The following is a 14,061-nucleotide window of genomic DNA, read 5'->3' on the forward strand; positions in this document are numbered from 1 at the left end:
TTAAGTCATAAAATGGAGGTGAGAGTACTTGTTTAAGAGTTGTGAGGATAATGTCAGCTAATGTGAAAAGATGCTGTTGTAGCTTGTAAAGTGGGACACAGGGGTGAGGCATAATTTTTATAATTGTAATTAATACAATCATTGTCTCTTTGATGAGTATTGCTATTAGATGCGAGGCCAACTCTGAGAGGGTGACAATTTCAGTTGGACACACGTAACCTTAATGACTGTAAAAGCTGTCACTGCCCCCATGTTAATTGTCAGGCAATTTGCACACTAGGACTCCCGCACAATAACAACATTGCTACTTGTATCGAATCCATTCCAGTGGTCTGGGAAACTCTCTGTGCCTCGCCTGGCATACATCTGGCAAAGTGGTGACGGTGACATTCCCTCCCCTTGATTTAGCTACCGTCATTGTATTGCACTTCCCGTGTGATCTGGGTGGCCCCAGAGGCCAGCCCTGGCTTTATGTCTCCCTTCCTATGCCTAGTGGCAGAAACTAGTGAACTAATGCCTGGCCTATTATTTGAAGTGCCTGACTTCATGAAGTGGAATTTTATGGTGTCCTGTGTTTCTTCCTAAATAATTACGAACATTTAGCACAGTACATTTGTGTTTCTTTTACACTGAGTTAGGTTAGATGGTGTACCCTTGGCAAGATCGATGCACTCTGAACACCTAGCAGGCTCCTTAATCACACTGCCTTTTACCCTTGCAGATAAACATACTTACATTGGTGGAGCTAGGAGGACAGATAAGTGAGAATTGTTATATCCTCCTGCCTGGACCTAGAAAAAGAGGAGAGGTGTCTTTCACTCAGAAGAAGCAAAATGCACTACAAAATGAAGGAAACACAAAAGAGAGAGAGAAAGCAATCAGTGGCAGACTAGAAGCAATAAGTCTTGCAAAAAGGTGAGAATTTCATCCGCAGTGGAAAGAAGTCTGGAGCCCCTACAGCTGCAGGCGGCCAGAGACGGCCCGGGGAGAAATCAACCAGCCCAGCTCGCCACGTAGGGAAACCAAAGGCTCGCAACACCAGCACAGGCTGAGACTTTGCCTCCCGTCCATCTAGAAGATTATGCTAATTCCTACCCAGTGCGATGCTCTCACATGGAGATTAAATAATACCAACGTTTGTAAGCATAAATATCTAAAACCATTATGTATATTCATGTACAATTAACTCAGTGTCAATATCGTTGCTGTCGTTAAATTAATCACTCTGCGCCCCAAGCAAAATAGTTTCCTCTGGACCTAAAGAGAAGCACAAGAACCCATGTGACTCCTACTCCAGTCATGATCTCCCTGTGTAGGCAGGGCCAGGCCCTGAAGTTACCAGTTTCAGGAACCCGTCAGGTCGTGAACAATGATCAATAGTCATCAAAGAGAGTCATATTTATGAAAACTCATTATATGCTGGCACCGTTTTGAATGTTTTAATTCATTATTTTATGCAACACTACTCACAATAACCTTGCTTTCATCCTTATTTACATTGAAGGAAACAGGCACAGGGAGGTTCAGCAACTAGCTCAATTACCAGCACAGTTGAAAGAAGTGGAGTCTGGATTCCACCTGAGCCCAGAGTTTTAGATGCTTTGATGTGTGTCTCCAGGTAACCAGTCCCTACAGGGTTGTGCTCAGAGCTGCATGCTCTATCAAGGAGATGTAACAGGTGCCCGACAAAACTGAAGGCCAGAGCACCCTGAGAAGTGAGTTTGGAATACATCATGCTAACATGACCTATCTTGTTAGCCTAAATACCACTGATTGTCTAGGACCAAAACAAATGTCTCTGGGAGGCTAGTTTGGATCAAAGTAGCAGTAGTTTCTCTCTCTCATAGAGAGAGTTTCCCAACTACTGAGATACTATGGAAATATATTTTTCTGGAAACTTCTCACTCAATTAATTACCATTGCAAGCACAAGCCCAGATGAGCTCATTTTAGACTATCTTTAAGTTGGAATTCTATATGTAGCAGCATCCAAGTAAAGTTTTCCATCTTAAAATTCCTTAATCCATTCTATTTCCTACATTCCTTGACAATTATTTCATATTTTGTTACTTTCCTCAAATTTCTCATCACTCGACCCCCATCCATAGTCTCAGCTAATGACATGCTTACTATTTAATTGAGAAAATCAAGGCAATCTCAAGAGACCTTTCACAAATGTCCCTGCCATATCTAAGGGACTTTTCATATGAGACCTTACAGTCTATCTTTGTTATTATGAATGTACTATCATGGTTCCTTGCCAAGGGCAATGCTTGCACTGTATATGAAATTGAAATGCCATTCCCTGGAATACTGAAGGATATTACCCGGCAATTTTATCCTCTCCTTCTTATGTAGTTAGTTTCCCTGCCACCACCTACAGAATAATTTCCATCAGCTATTATATGTCCCATTTCTTTGCCATTCTTCACTGTAAAACTTTAAAAAAAAATTACTTATTTACTTGAGAGAGAGAGAGAGAAAAAGCACAAGCAGGGGAGGGGAGGGAGGTGGCGCAGAGGGAGAGGGAGCAGCAGACTTCCCACTGAGCAGAAAGCCCCACATGGAGCTTGATCCCAGGACTCTGGGATCATGACCTGGGCTGAAGGCAGATGCTTAACCGATTGAGCCACCCAAGTGTTCCACTGTAAAACTTCTTAATAGAGTTGCCTCTACTTGATGTCCCCTAATCCTCCTCCCCCCATTCTTTCTCAAATCTACCCCAGTTATGCTTTTATTCTCACTTCTCCACCTATGCTATCTGAGACTATAAACTCTATCTTTTGTTAGGTGAAAATGAAGGAAGGTAAGAATTGACAAACATAACAGGAAGAATTGACAAACATAACATATGTGGCAGACCCTATTGGTTGTCTACTCAAAATCCATTCTCTCATCTGTCCCTTGCTAACAGTATTCTGATTTTGTCCAGGTAGCCATACTTCAGGATAGTTTTCCCACCCCTCACTCAAAGATAAGACCTGTATAATCTTAAGCAATGAATCAGTACTCTTGCTAATCTTTTGTTTAGGAGTTGTTTCTGGAAAATAGGATGTGAGAAGAAATATGATGAAGCAGTTCTGAGAAGGGCTTCCTCGACAAAAAGACATGCACAGGAAGGGCTGGTCACTCTTCTAATGGACCTTCGGGGCAGGAGTGCTGGATGGGAAGCCTAGAGCTCTTACAGCCCACCGGCAGCCAGGGTGTGCCTGAAGACAGGCCCTATACTGAGGGGGATAAAGTAGGATGATGAGAAGAGAATGAGTCCCTGATAATATCAGCCTTTGAAATAACTAACCAAGGAGCTACTCTACAGCCAAACTTCTTGTTGTGAGGACACAAGTTTGCCTTATTGCTTAACCTAGTATTTCTGCTACTTGTAACTTCAACATGAAAACTGGCACAGTGTGGAATTTTTGAGGGGAGTACACTTGAATGTCCTTATCTATGTTTAACTGGGATAGTCAACATCAGATCCTCTACTCTTTCCTGATCTTCTGTTCTTTTTATCTCACTGCCACCAAAGAACTGACCACTAGGTTCCCTGCTGCTTGATCATCCTCTTTCTCATCATTTGGCTTAGAGCAAGATTGGAATTTTTCAAAAGAAACATTATAGAAAATGAATAATATACAAAAAGTGTATGTCTTTTCCCCTCTCCTTCCTCTTTGTCTTCCTCCTCCTTCTCCATCTTATCCTTCCCCTTCTCCCTTTTTTTTTTTTTTAAATTTTTTTTTTTAATTTTTTATTTATTTATGATAGTCACAGAGAGAGAGAGAGAGGCAGAGACACAGGCGGAGGGAGAAGCAGGCTCCATGCACCGGGAGCCTGATGTGGGATTCGATCCCGGGTCTCCAGGATCGCGCCCTGGGCCAAAGGCAGGCGCCAAACCGCTGCGCCACCCAGGGATCCCCCCTTCTCCCTTTATTCTTCCTTTCTTCTTTCCTCCCTTCATGTCTTTCCCTTCCTTCCTTCTTTTTCCTTCCTTCCTTCCTTCCTTCCTTCCTTCCTTCCTTCCTTCCTTCCTCTCTTTCAATTTAAAAGCACAGATGAGACTTGTACTGCCTCTGGGCATTTATCCTATCCAGGTAGAGGAAAGCACACTGCAAGGGTTTTGTAGTCAGAATGAGATAGGCTTGTTGGGGGAATAGGAAACAAGCCAGTGGGGTGAGAGAGGAGCCTAAAAGCTAAACAAGGCAGATCACATAGGCCTCTGACCATAGGAAAACTTGTGACTTAACAAAGAGGGCCATAAGAAACAAGTGGTGGCTTATATTCTTAACTTTATATTCTTAAAGTTTCCTTCTAACTACTCTGTGGGGATCAGATTGCAGGGGCAAGAGAGGAACTGTGAGATCAGTTCAGAGTCTGCTTTGGTGCCTCAGGCAAGAGATGATGGTGGCTTAGGCTGAGATGTAATGGTGACAGGAAAGTGGCCTCCATTGGGATATATTTTGGAGGTAGAACCAAAGTAGATACTGCTAATTGCTTGGAATTGGGAGAGAGGTTGGGATAAAGGAAATAGAGAAACTCAAGATGATCCCAAGTTTTCTATCTGAGGAAGTAATAAATGATGGTGCTATTTCCAAAATGAGAAAGACTGGGATAGAGACTGCTTCAGGAATTTTATTATTATTAATAGTAGTAGTCATTAGGTTTTTTTTTTAAGATTTTGTTTATTTACTCATAGACACACACACACACACACACACACACACACACACAGAGAGAGAGAGAGAGAGAGAGAGAGAGAGAGAGGCAGAGGGAGAAGCAGGCCCAATGCAGGGACCCTGACATGGGACTCCATCCCGGGTCTCCGGGATCACGCCCTGGACTGAAGGTGGCGCTAAACCGCTGAGCCACCTGGGCTGCCAGTCATTAGATATTTATATTAGAGATGTCTAGTAGATAAATGGGTGCATTACATAAACACACACATTTGTGGTAATTTGTTACAGCAAATAAAAGAACCAATATATACTTGTAACACATTACCACAAACTTGGTGGCTTAAAATAGTATCTATTTTCACATTGTTGTAGAAGCCAGAAGTCCCAAATCAGCTTCTCTAGGTTGAAATCAAGCTGCCATGCTGCCTCCAGAAGCTCTAGGGGAGAATCTGTTACTTGCTTTATTTGTCTTGTGACCCATCCCTACCTCTGTGGTCTAATTTTCCTCTGCCTCTCTCCTACAAGGTGATCTGTCATTGCATTTAGAGCCCCACTTGGATAATCCAGGATAATCTGCCATCTCAAAACCTGTAATTTAGGGAATCCTGGATGGCTCAGTGGTTGAGCGTCCATCTTCGGCTCAGGTCATGATCCTGGAGTCCTGGGATCAAGTTTCACATCAGGCTCCCCATAGGGAGCTGCTTCTCCTTCTGCCTGTGTCTCTGCCTCTCTCTGTGTGTGTCTCTCATGAATAAATAAATAAAATCCTTAAAAAAAATAAACCTGTAACTTAGGTTGCATCTGCAAAATCCATTTTTGCTCTTTCAGGCTACATTCATAGTTCTAAATATTAGAATTTAGATATCTTTGGCGGGGTGGAGGCAGTGAGCAAGGGAGCATGCACATTTTATATATATTTATATATTTTATATATATTTATTTATATATAAATATATTTATATATTTTATATATATTTATATAGTTTACATATATTACATATATTATATTTTATATATATATATATGCCATCATTTCACATATATAAATACACTCAAGTAAATAGACAAACAGTTCCTGGCCTCCTAGAGAAGAATATACTTCCCACCTAGCTCAAAGAATTTTCCTCATGGATTGCCAACCCAAATATATCCTCTACCTGTTCTGGTATTCTCTGGCTCTCAAAGTTTTTATCCCTGGTGTTTTGTTTCACCTTGTTTGGTTTTCTTAAAGTTAAGTATTTTCTGTTAGAATACGCTCCATCATCTAGTCAACGTTTGCTCTTTGGTTCATTGCTGTCCTCCAGTGCCTAGAAAGCTCCTCGCAGGCAGTAGGTGCTCAGTAAAAATCAGTTCATTGAATAAATGAATGAGGAGATGGCAGTGAACAAGCAGATATGTGTTTGATACTTCAGTTCACATAATTTAAAAATTTTTTTTTTTAATTTTTATTTATTTATGATAGTCACAGAGAGATAGAGAGAGAGGCAGAGACACAGGCAGAGGGAGAAGCAGGCTCCATGCACCGGGAGCCCGACGTGGGATTCGATCCCGGGTCTCCAGGATCGCGCCCTGGGCCAAAGGCAGGCGCCAAACCGCTGCGCCACCCAGGGATCCCAGTTCACATAATTTTAATGTCATGGAAATTAAATCTATCCGGTGATGCTGGGCTCCTTTACTTATATAATTCTAAGTCAGTGTCTAGCTTACATGGCTTTGAAGACATGTTCTCTGGAACCTGGCCATTGTACGTCAATTCATTCAATGCCCAGTGATTGATTCATTGTGGACTCATATTTCCCAGTGAGTGAATCCATTTTTGCATGCACTAAATTACCATTTTCTGTCAAAGTGTCTCCCCAGTTCTTACATCTTTGTAGCACAAGACTGATGAGGAGTTCTTGATCACAATGAAGAAACAAAATGCTGCCTAGCCCAGATTATTCACTCCCTTCATGGGTTCTTTGATGACATTGGATCCTTTAGATCACATTCCATTCTGGAAGGAAGAATTCTTCTCAAATGCTTCAGTTACATGTGCATTCACAGTGCTTGTGAAGCTATTTTCCTTTTCCCCCCTTCAATCATATTTCTATAATAACAAACAAAAATTCATCAAAGGAACAGAGTTACTTATTTATCATGCTTTGTTCTTTTTTGGCCATTCTCAAAAACACTCATTTTGTAACTAACCCAGCAAACTGTGAGACTGGGGTGCACCAAGTCCTGTGTACTTCTGTTTAAAATGTGACCTTGAAGTGAAAATAAAAATCCAGGGAAACACCTAGCAAAAGAAGGGAAATGATGCATTCTGGCACAAAATTAAATTTAACATACATTGTTGAATTTTCAAATGATGCCGCTTAGAATAAAGTTTGACCACCCAAACAGACAAATTATTTCTGAATTGCTCTCAAACTTAGGGACACATTTAGGCATCGTGGCAGACATACAAATAAGTGTATCTGTGCAAAGGATATTCGTAAATCATTTGTTCAAATAAAATGCCGGTTTATGTTAAGAAGAGACAATCACTTAAAACAATCATTATGCCACTATGGAAATTAATAATACCTATTCAGTGTTAGCACCAGGATCTTTTTAAATACAGTATTCAAAAATAGATAAACAGAAAAAGAAACTGATCAAGTAGGGCCAAAGTGAATGTCTTGATGATAAAGGAGGGAAGAGGATTGTGGGAAAGAAAGAATTCTTCAAATGAACAGTAAGTGGACTTGTTGCATCATTATCTTAAGAGTATCTTCAAAAGCAGAAATATGGTAGTCAGCAGCAGCATCAAAAACCATTAAGAACTCTGTATGTTGGGCAGCCTGGGTGGCTCAGCAGTTTAGCACTGCCTTCAGCCCAGGGTGTGATCCTTGAGACCCCGGATCAAGTCCCACATCGGGCTCCTGCGTGGAGCCTGCTTCTCTCTCTGCCTCTCTCTCTGTGTGTCTCTCATGAATAAATAAATAAAATCTTAAAACAAAAACTGTGTATGTCATCAATAAAGCACACAGCACCATTAAAAGAGAATTTCATCATTTTTTGGAGCTAATGTTTCAAAAATAAGTCACCCTGAAATGTCTCCACAAGTGAATAGCATACTGATATCTACTTAAGTAAAAGACAGCCTGACATAAAAGTATTATAGAAATTCTCACTTCAAAAACAAATATTGAATGGGAATTCTCTGCATGATCTTCTCAACTTCCTGCTAATCTAAAACTCATCTAAAAAATAAAATGTTTTTTTTTTTTTTAATGCTATTAGATTCCATGCATGGTGGAGGTAGTTGAAGTTTGGTGGGAGTTGCAAGGGTAAGTATTATAGAAGGGCACGAAGAATGAAAAGAATGTCTTTGGGTCCTCACTTAAGTGATCCATTAGGGCCTTACGGAGAAAAACAGGATTTTCACAGCAGTTTGAAGGAACCAAGGAACCAAGATGGTCGGTGAGGAGCGGAGTGGTAGCCATGTGGTTCACTTCCAAAGAGGACTCACAGGCATCAGTGAGGAGCCTGGATGACGGAGCCTCTGCAGGCATTAAGAAAATAGAAAGGTCTAAGAAGAGAATGCTAAGTAATGGAAGCCTGCTTCTTAATAACCAGCAGTGTCAGTTCAGACTTAGTAAATCACGATCTCATTTGGGCACCATGAACTATATCATAAGTGGTGAAATAAATTAAAATCTATTCACTTTTTAATTACAAGAGCACAGGGGGACTTAACATTTCTGATTGCCCTGAGCTTCTCTACAGTTTGACTAGTTTAAAGTTTAAAAAGAAGAAGAAGAAAAAAAAAAACTTTGGCAGGCAGTCGGAACATAGTATACTGCTTTGGTACCATTCTTGCAGAAAGTAACCCAAAAAGGGAGCAAGGCAGTCTGTGATGTGGGTCAGCTGGCAGCTTGTTGCCCTGTAACATTCTTGAAACCTGCCGGCCAACCTCACTCTCGAATGGACCCTGTCCTGGCGCTTACACCCCAGCAGCTCTTCAGGTGACACTAGATGGAACTAACCAATTTTGAGCTGCTTTGAGCAGCAAAGTCCAAGGAGAGGGAAATTGGAGTCTGAGCTATCACTGAGCCCCACATTATATTAATATTTCAACAGGAATCTCCTTTTGGCCCACTCGTTCTTAAAACATTCCTTCCTGGGATGCCTGGGTGGCGCAGCGATTGAGCATCTGCCTTCGGCTCAGGGCATGAACCTGGAGTCCTGGATCGAGTCCCACATCGGGCTCCCTGCATGGAGCCTGCTTCTCCCTCTGCCTGTGTCTCTGCCTCTCTGTCTGTCTCTCATGAATAAATAAATAAAATCTTTAAAAAAATAAATAAACTTTCCTTCCTAATAGTAGGATACTTCCTGTGAATTAAATATCACATATAATCCCAAATACAAAACTGATGAAGCAGAGCGGGCTGACATGGGAATCCCAGGAGCTTCATGTCACCTTCCCTCTAACCTGGGGGAACCTCGTGGAAGCATTAGACCTGAAAACTACCGAAGTCTGATTCCCAGAGATGTGCAGTGACTCGGCCAAGATAGGTCGTAGCAGAGTCAGGGCTGGACTCAGAACTGCTTCCCCTGGGGTGTTTCCCCACCACATCTCTCCTCCTAGAACTTTCCTAACAACTCTTTGTTGGAAACCCTCTGCACGCCTGAGGTGAAGGATGTGTTAACTGACCTTATCGTGGTATCCATTTCACAATATGTGTGTGTCAAACCATCACCTTGCACACCTGATCCTTACATGGTGTGTTTTATGCCAATGATATCTCAGTAAAGCTGAAAACACATCAAAAAAGGAAAAAGTAAAAGAAACCCTTCACAGTGTCCCTTTTGGAGAAACAGACCAAGCCCTGCAGGTAGGGAAAAAGAGGAACAGAGTAGGTGTCACAAGGCAGGATGGTCCTGGAGAGGGACATGACAAACTAGGATAGGACTCCCCACCCCCCACCCCGCCAGGCCCTGAGCTCCTTGACAATGAAGCCAAAGCTGCCTTCGGGCTGGGTTTTCAAGAGGACTTGAAGGGGCCCTGCCCAGAGTGGGTTCTCAGCAGGCATGCCCTCCTGCTGCTGTCCTTTTAGTGAAGCTTGGATTATGCGGGCTTTCCAGGGTCACAGCGAGCCCTCTGAGACACTCTTTGATTTAATGTGTAAGGGAATTCCCACTGGCTGATCAAATATTTTATATTTTATCATTTTCCTGCAGCTAGCGGCTTTTGGCATGCAGGATATTTTTATGAATGTTATAAGTAAATATTATGGGGTCAGTCACAGACATGAATGTGCCTGGGGCTGGAAGATATTAGGCTTTACTGAAAAAAAAGTGGGGATAGAAAAGGAAAATATTGAAGATTTGAAAGGACTTGCAAAGTCCAAAATTGTGCATCCAAAATCCAAAGTTAATGTAATTAGACCAATAAAAGCAAAGTGATCTTAAGTGATATATCTAGATATCCAAGGGACTGAATTTATTTTATTTCGAGTTTGAAGCACTTATTAGAAGGGCGTAAGTGGGAATACACTTTCACAGTAACAGCCATGAGTGTTGTTTTCCAGACAAAACTAGACCTTTCCAGACTCTTCCACAAAGCATAACAGACAGATTCCTAATATGCCAAGTCACTACTCAGAGTTGCCAGGGGCCACAGGCCACTTTTGCTCCAAATGTCCTCTTGGAAAATATAAGAAAGAAAAAAAAATCAAGTGTGGCTCTGGTGGTGTTACGCTTAGTGCCCTCTAGAGTGGGGAAGGCTCGGTGATCTGCTTGGAAGCTGATGTCACAAAAATCCTCCCTGACGCGGGCTGCTTCACTGCAGGAGCTGTATTCCTTCCCGAGAAACCTCAGCCCTCTGCCTGGCCGTCCTGTTTCCCAGCCGCCTGCCCCGAAATCCCTGGGGAAGCCGCGTAGTGTCTGGGGCCGCAGCTCCCAAGTGGCAGCTGCCTCCGGGTGCCTCCAGGTGCCTCCCCAGAGGAGCATCCTTTCCCCTCTTCCCTGGTCTCGCCTTGTCGCCGGCGCGGGCAGGATGGACAGGAGGAGGCGCTCCACAAATACACACGATAGGCGATGCTGATGGCATTTTGTCCTCTCACTCTTTGCACACCTACTGTCCCAGAGCTTTGCCCTTCACCCCTCTGCTACCCTCCCTGGTTGGCTTAAGTCCAAATCATTCGGGACGCCTGGGTGGCTCAGGGGTTGAGCATCTGCCTTTGGCTCAGGCCGTGATCCTGGGGTCCTGGGATCGAGTCCCACGACCGGCTCCCTGCATGGAGCCTGCTTCTCCCTCTGCCTGGGTCTCTGCTTCTCTCTGTGTGTTCCTCATGAATAAATAATAAAATCTTAAAAAAAAAAAAAGTCCAAGTCATTTCACAATCTTTCCAATCGGCCGAGTGCTTTTCTTTAACACACCCCGTAAATGTTCTCCTCCCTCAAGGTACTTTCAACACTGTGTGCTGGCATCTTCAAATCAAAGAGCTCAGCCTAACCCCAGCTAATTAACAAAGTCTTAGTGCCAGGCATCCAGAAGGGAGTCAGTTAATATATTGACAGAAAGGAAGGAAGTAAGAAAAGAAGAAAGAGGAAAAGAGGAAGGGAGAGAGGAGAGATGGGAGGGTGGGTGGGAGGATGCTGCCTGGAGCATAGTGCATATCCCTCCTGGGGATTTGGAAATACCTGGTGAGCATCATGATTAAAGGTTGGACCCTGTGACAGCCCTTCAGTTCCAGGAAATGAGACTTTTTCTTTTCTTTTCTTTCTTTTTTTTTCTTTTCTTTTCCTTTCTTTTCTTTTTTTAAGATTTTATTTATTTATTCATGAGAGACACAGAGAAAGAGAGGCAGAGACACAGGCAGAGGGAGAAGCAGGCTCCCTGCAGGGAGCCTGATGCAGGACTCGATCCCAGGACCCGGGATCACAACCTGAGTGAAGACAGCTGCTCAACCACTGAGCCACCCAGGTGCCCCCAGGAAATGAGACTTTCTTCACTTTTCAGGTAAATCCTTCAAGGCTAGGGAATAGCTAGGGAAGGAATGGAGAGAAAGACAGACAATGATTTTTCTTTTGGCAAATCGTGTGCAGTTAAGGGCAAGTTGTATTGTCTACATATGCAAAGTAGATCTTTGAAGATAACTGTAATATTTAATGAGATGAAATACGAAGTGCCAGGCAATGTGAAACTCTTCTCTCAGGCCTTACAAGATGCCTAGAAACTAGATTCTTTTACTCTCTGTTTTACAGATGGGGATACTGAGGCTGACAGAAACAAAGCAAAATGCTCAAGGCCATGCAGCTGGTAGAGGACAGAAATTGAGTTTTTGAATTTGTATCTAGTTGATATTCTATCATCTTTGCACTTTGGGCCAAATGCATATATATACACACACACACACTGGGTGAGTCCTGTTAAATAAATCTTGTTTCACGATTAAAACCAACAATTGCTTTTTTCCCCCTCTAGATTTCAGAGTTTTTGCTACTTGGATCTGCAGTGAGTGCTTCTGGAGCAGGTTTGCTTACCCACAACGTTATGCCTCTTAAACTGACGAGACCCCTGCCTCCACCTTCCAGTCCACCTGCCAGGCCCCGCAGCACAGGCACATACGATTTACTCTTTCTGGTTGGGTCTGGAGCCCCGGACTAAACTCTCCGGTTTCTGCTAACTGACTGAACAGGTGCAAGGCAAGCCCCCCCATTTTCTGTGTATCCCTGAAGAGTCTGTAGTGCCTTCTGGCCCGTGGCTCCCAATGAAATAGCCATTTCTGGGAGAGAGGAAATTGTGATCATGGAATTCCTGAGCAGTCTTCCAGCCAGACTCCACTCTCCTCTTTGCATCTGTGCAAGGCATTTTCACAGGGAGCCGCTGGAAGGAGGGTCGGGGTTTGTTCACCAGTTTGTCTGGACTCTACTTCCCATTCCGGGCCTCACTGCAGAGGAGGTTGCGTATCAGCCCCCTGCCTTGTGTCACTCCTTAGCTGACCCCAGTCCCTCGGTGTGAAGGCTGCTCTCGGGATCTCAGCAACACCTACTCTGTGGCCCTTAGAGAGGTTTCACTGAAAGAGGCGTTCTTCTTCAAACCGTAATTTCCTAATGCAAGCAATCGGTTGCAGACTGTTCCTATAATGGAAATTACAGAAAAATCAAAGCCTCTCGTAGCAACAGTGTTATCCTGTCCTAGCCCACTGTTTCCACTTTCAAAATATGTTAAAACAACAACAATAATAAGGGTATTTCAAATATGCCAAATCTAAAAAATCTGCACTCCCAGACTCTACTATTGTGACTGTTTCTAGTTGATATTTTATAATCTTATCACTTTTAGCCACACATCCACATACCACCCTGGGTTATTTATGAAGATAAATCTTCTGCTGAGATCAAAATTGAAAATTATTTTTTGCTTTGTCTAAATTTGTGTCCATTGCCTCAAAAAAATATTTTGAAAATATTTTCCAATGGGTTTATTTGTCTAAAAAAGATTTTGGTAAAGAAATTAACTCTGAACAAGAAAAAAAAATATATATATATCTTTGGGTTGTCAATGACCAACTACCACATATTTGTAATATCTTGAATTATCCAGGAACTGACAATTCGGTTTTAGGATTATTTGTAACCTTGGCTGTGTTACTACACTTTTGATGTTTTCAAAGTTTGTCTAAATATATAACTGTAATAATTAATTTCTGACTCCTTGCAAGCATGGGCTTATTAGCTAATTGAACTTTGCATTACCCATACTTTATGAGATTTGATTTCCTCATCTCTGAAGTAGAAAGAATAATACCTCCTGTACAGAACTGCCATGAGAATTAAAAGACATAATATAAGCGAAATAGTGATTGTCCACCACAGCTAAATGCTCACTACAGGGTAGCTTGAAAATATTATCTGAAGAGTGAAGTTTAAAATTCATTGGGTGACAACAATTTGTGTGCATGTCTCTTGTCCCCACAAGCCTGCCTGCTCTAGGAGGGTGGGCAGTGACCTCCTCAGAACTTCACTTTCCCCAGCGTTCATCCTGGTCCCGACTCAGGGCAGACTGTCAGTGAATATTGGTAGATGAAAATCATCTGAATCTCAACCTGCCGTGATCTCCAATGCATTGACAAGCAGTCGTGTATGCTTGTCTATATTTAGAATTGATTTCTTTAAATACATTTTAAAATTTAACTCTAATTGTAAACATCCTGTTTTTGTTTTCCTTTTCTACTTAAGAAACTGAAGCTGAAATTCTAATGTGAATTCAATAAAGTAGTGTTAAATAAGCTCATACCTAAAATAAGTCAGCAGATAAATGATGTCACAGGCTTTTCCGAGGAGAGGTAAAATTGAGGCAACTTGGGAGAACAGCAGGAATTTGTTTTTTGCTTTGGGGCTTGTCTTAGAGACAA

The 14,061-nt window shown here is 42.3% G+C and overlaps 1 protein-coding gene across 3 annotated transcripts in view; it reads left to right on the forward strand.

Annotated features, from left to right (window-relative positions):
- COG6 (component of oligomeric golgi complex 6) overlaps positions 1-12,177 on the forward strand; it is a 200,956-nt gene extending 188,779 nt beyond the window's left edge. Inside the window, exon 19 of one of the 3 annotated variants that reach the window (XM_041765987.1) lies at positions 12,129-12,177. In XM_041765987.1, coding sequence (XP_041621921.1) covers positions 12,129-12,162 — 34 coding nt within the window. In that variant the 3' untranslated portion in view covers positions 12,163-12,177. Of the gene's footprint in view, positions 1-721; positions 741-7,939; positions 7,983-12,128 lie in introns of those variants that run through there. The other 2 variants (XM_041765989.1, XM_041765990.1) reach the window with 2 other exon arrangements.
- The last annotated feature ends 1,884 nt before the right edge of the window (positions 12,178-14,061 follow it).

Source organism: Vulpes lagopus, chromosome 8 (assembly GCF_018345385.1).
Source record: "Vulpes lagopus strain Blue_001 chromosome 8, ASM1834538v1, whole genome shotgun sequence".
NCBI lineage: Eukaryota > Metazoa > Chordata > Mammalia > Carnivora > Canidae > Vulpes > Vulpes lagopus.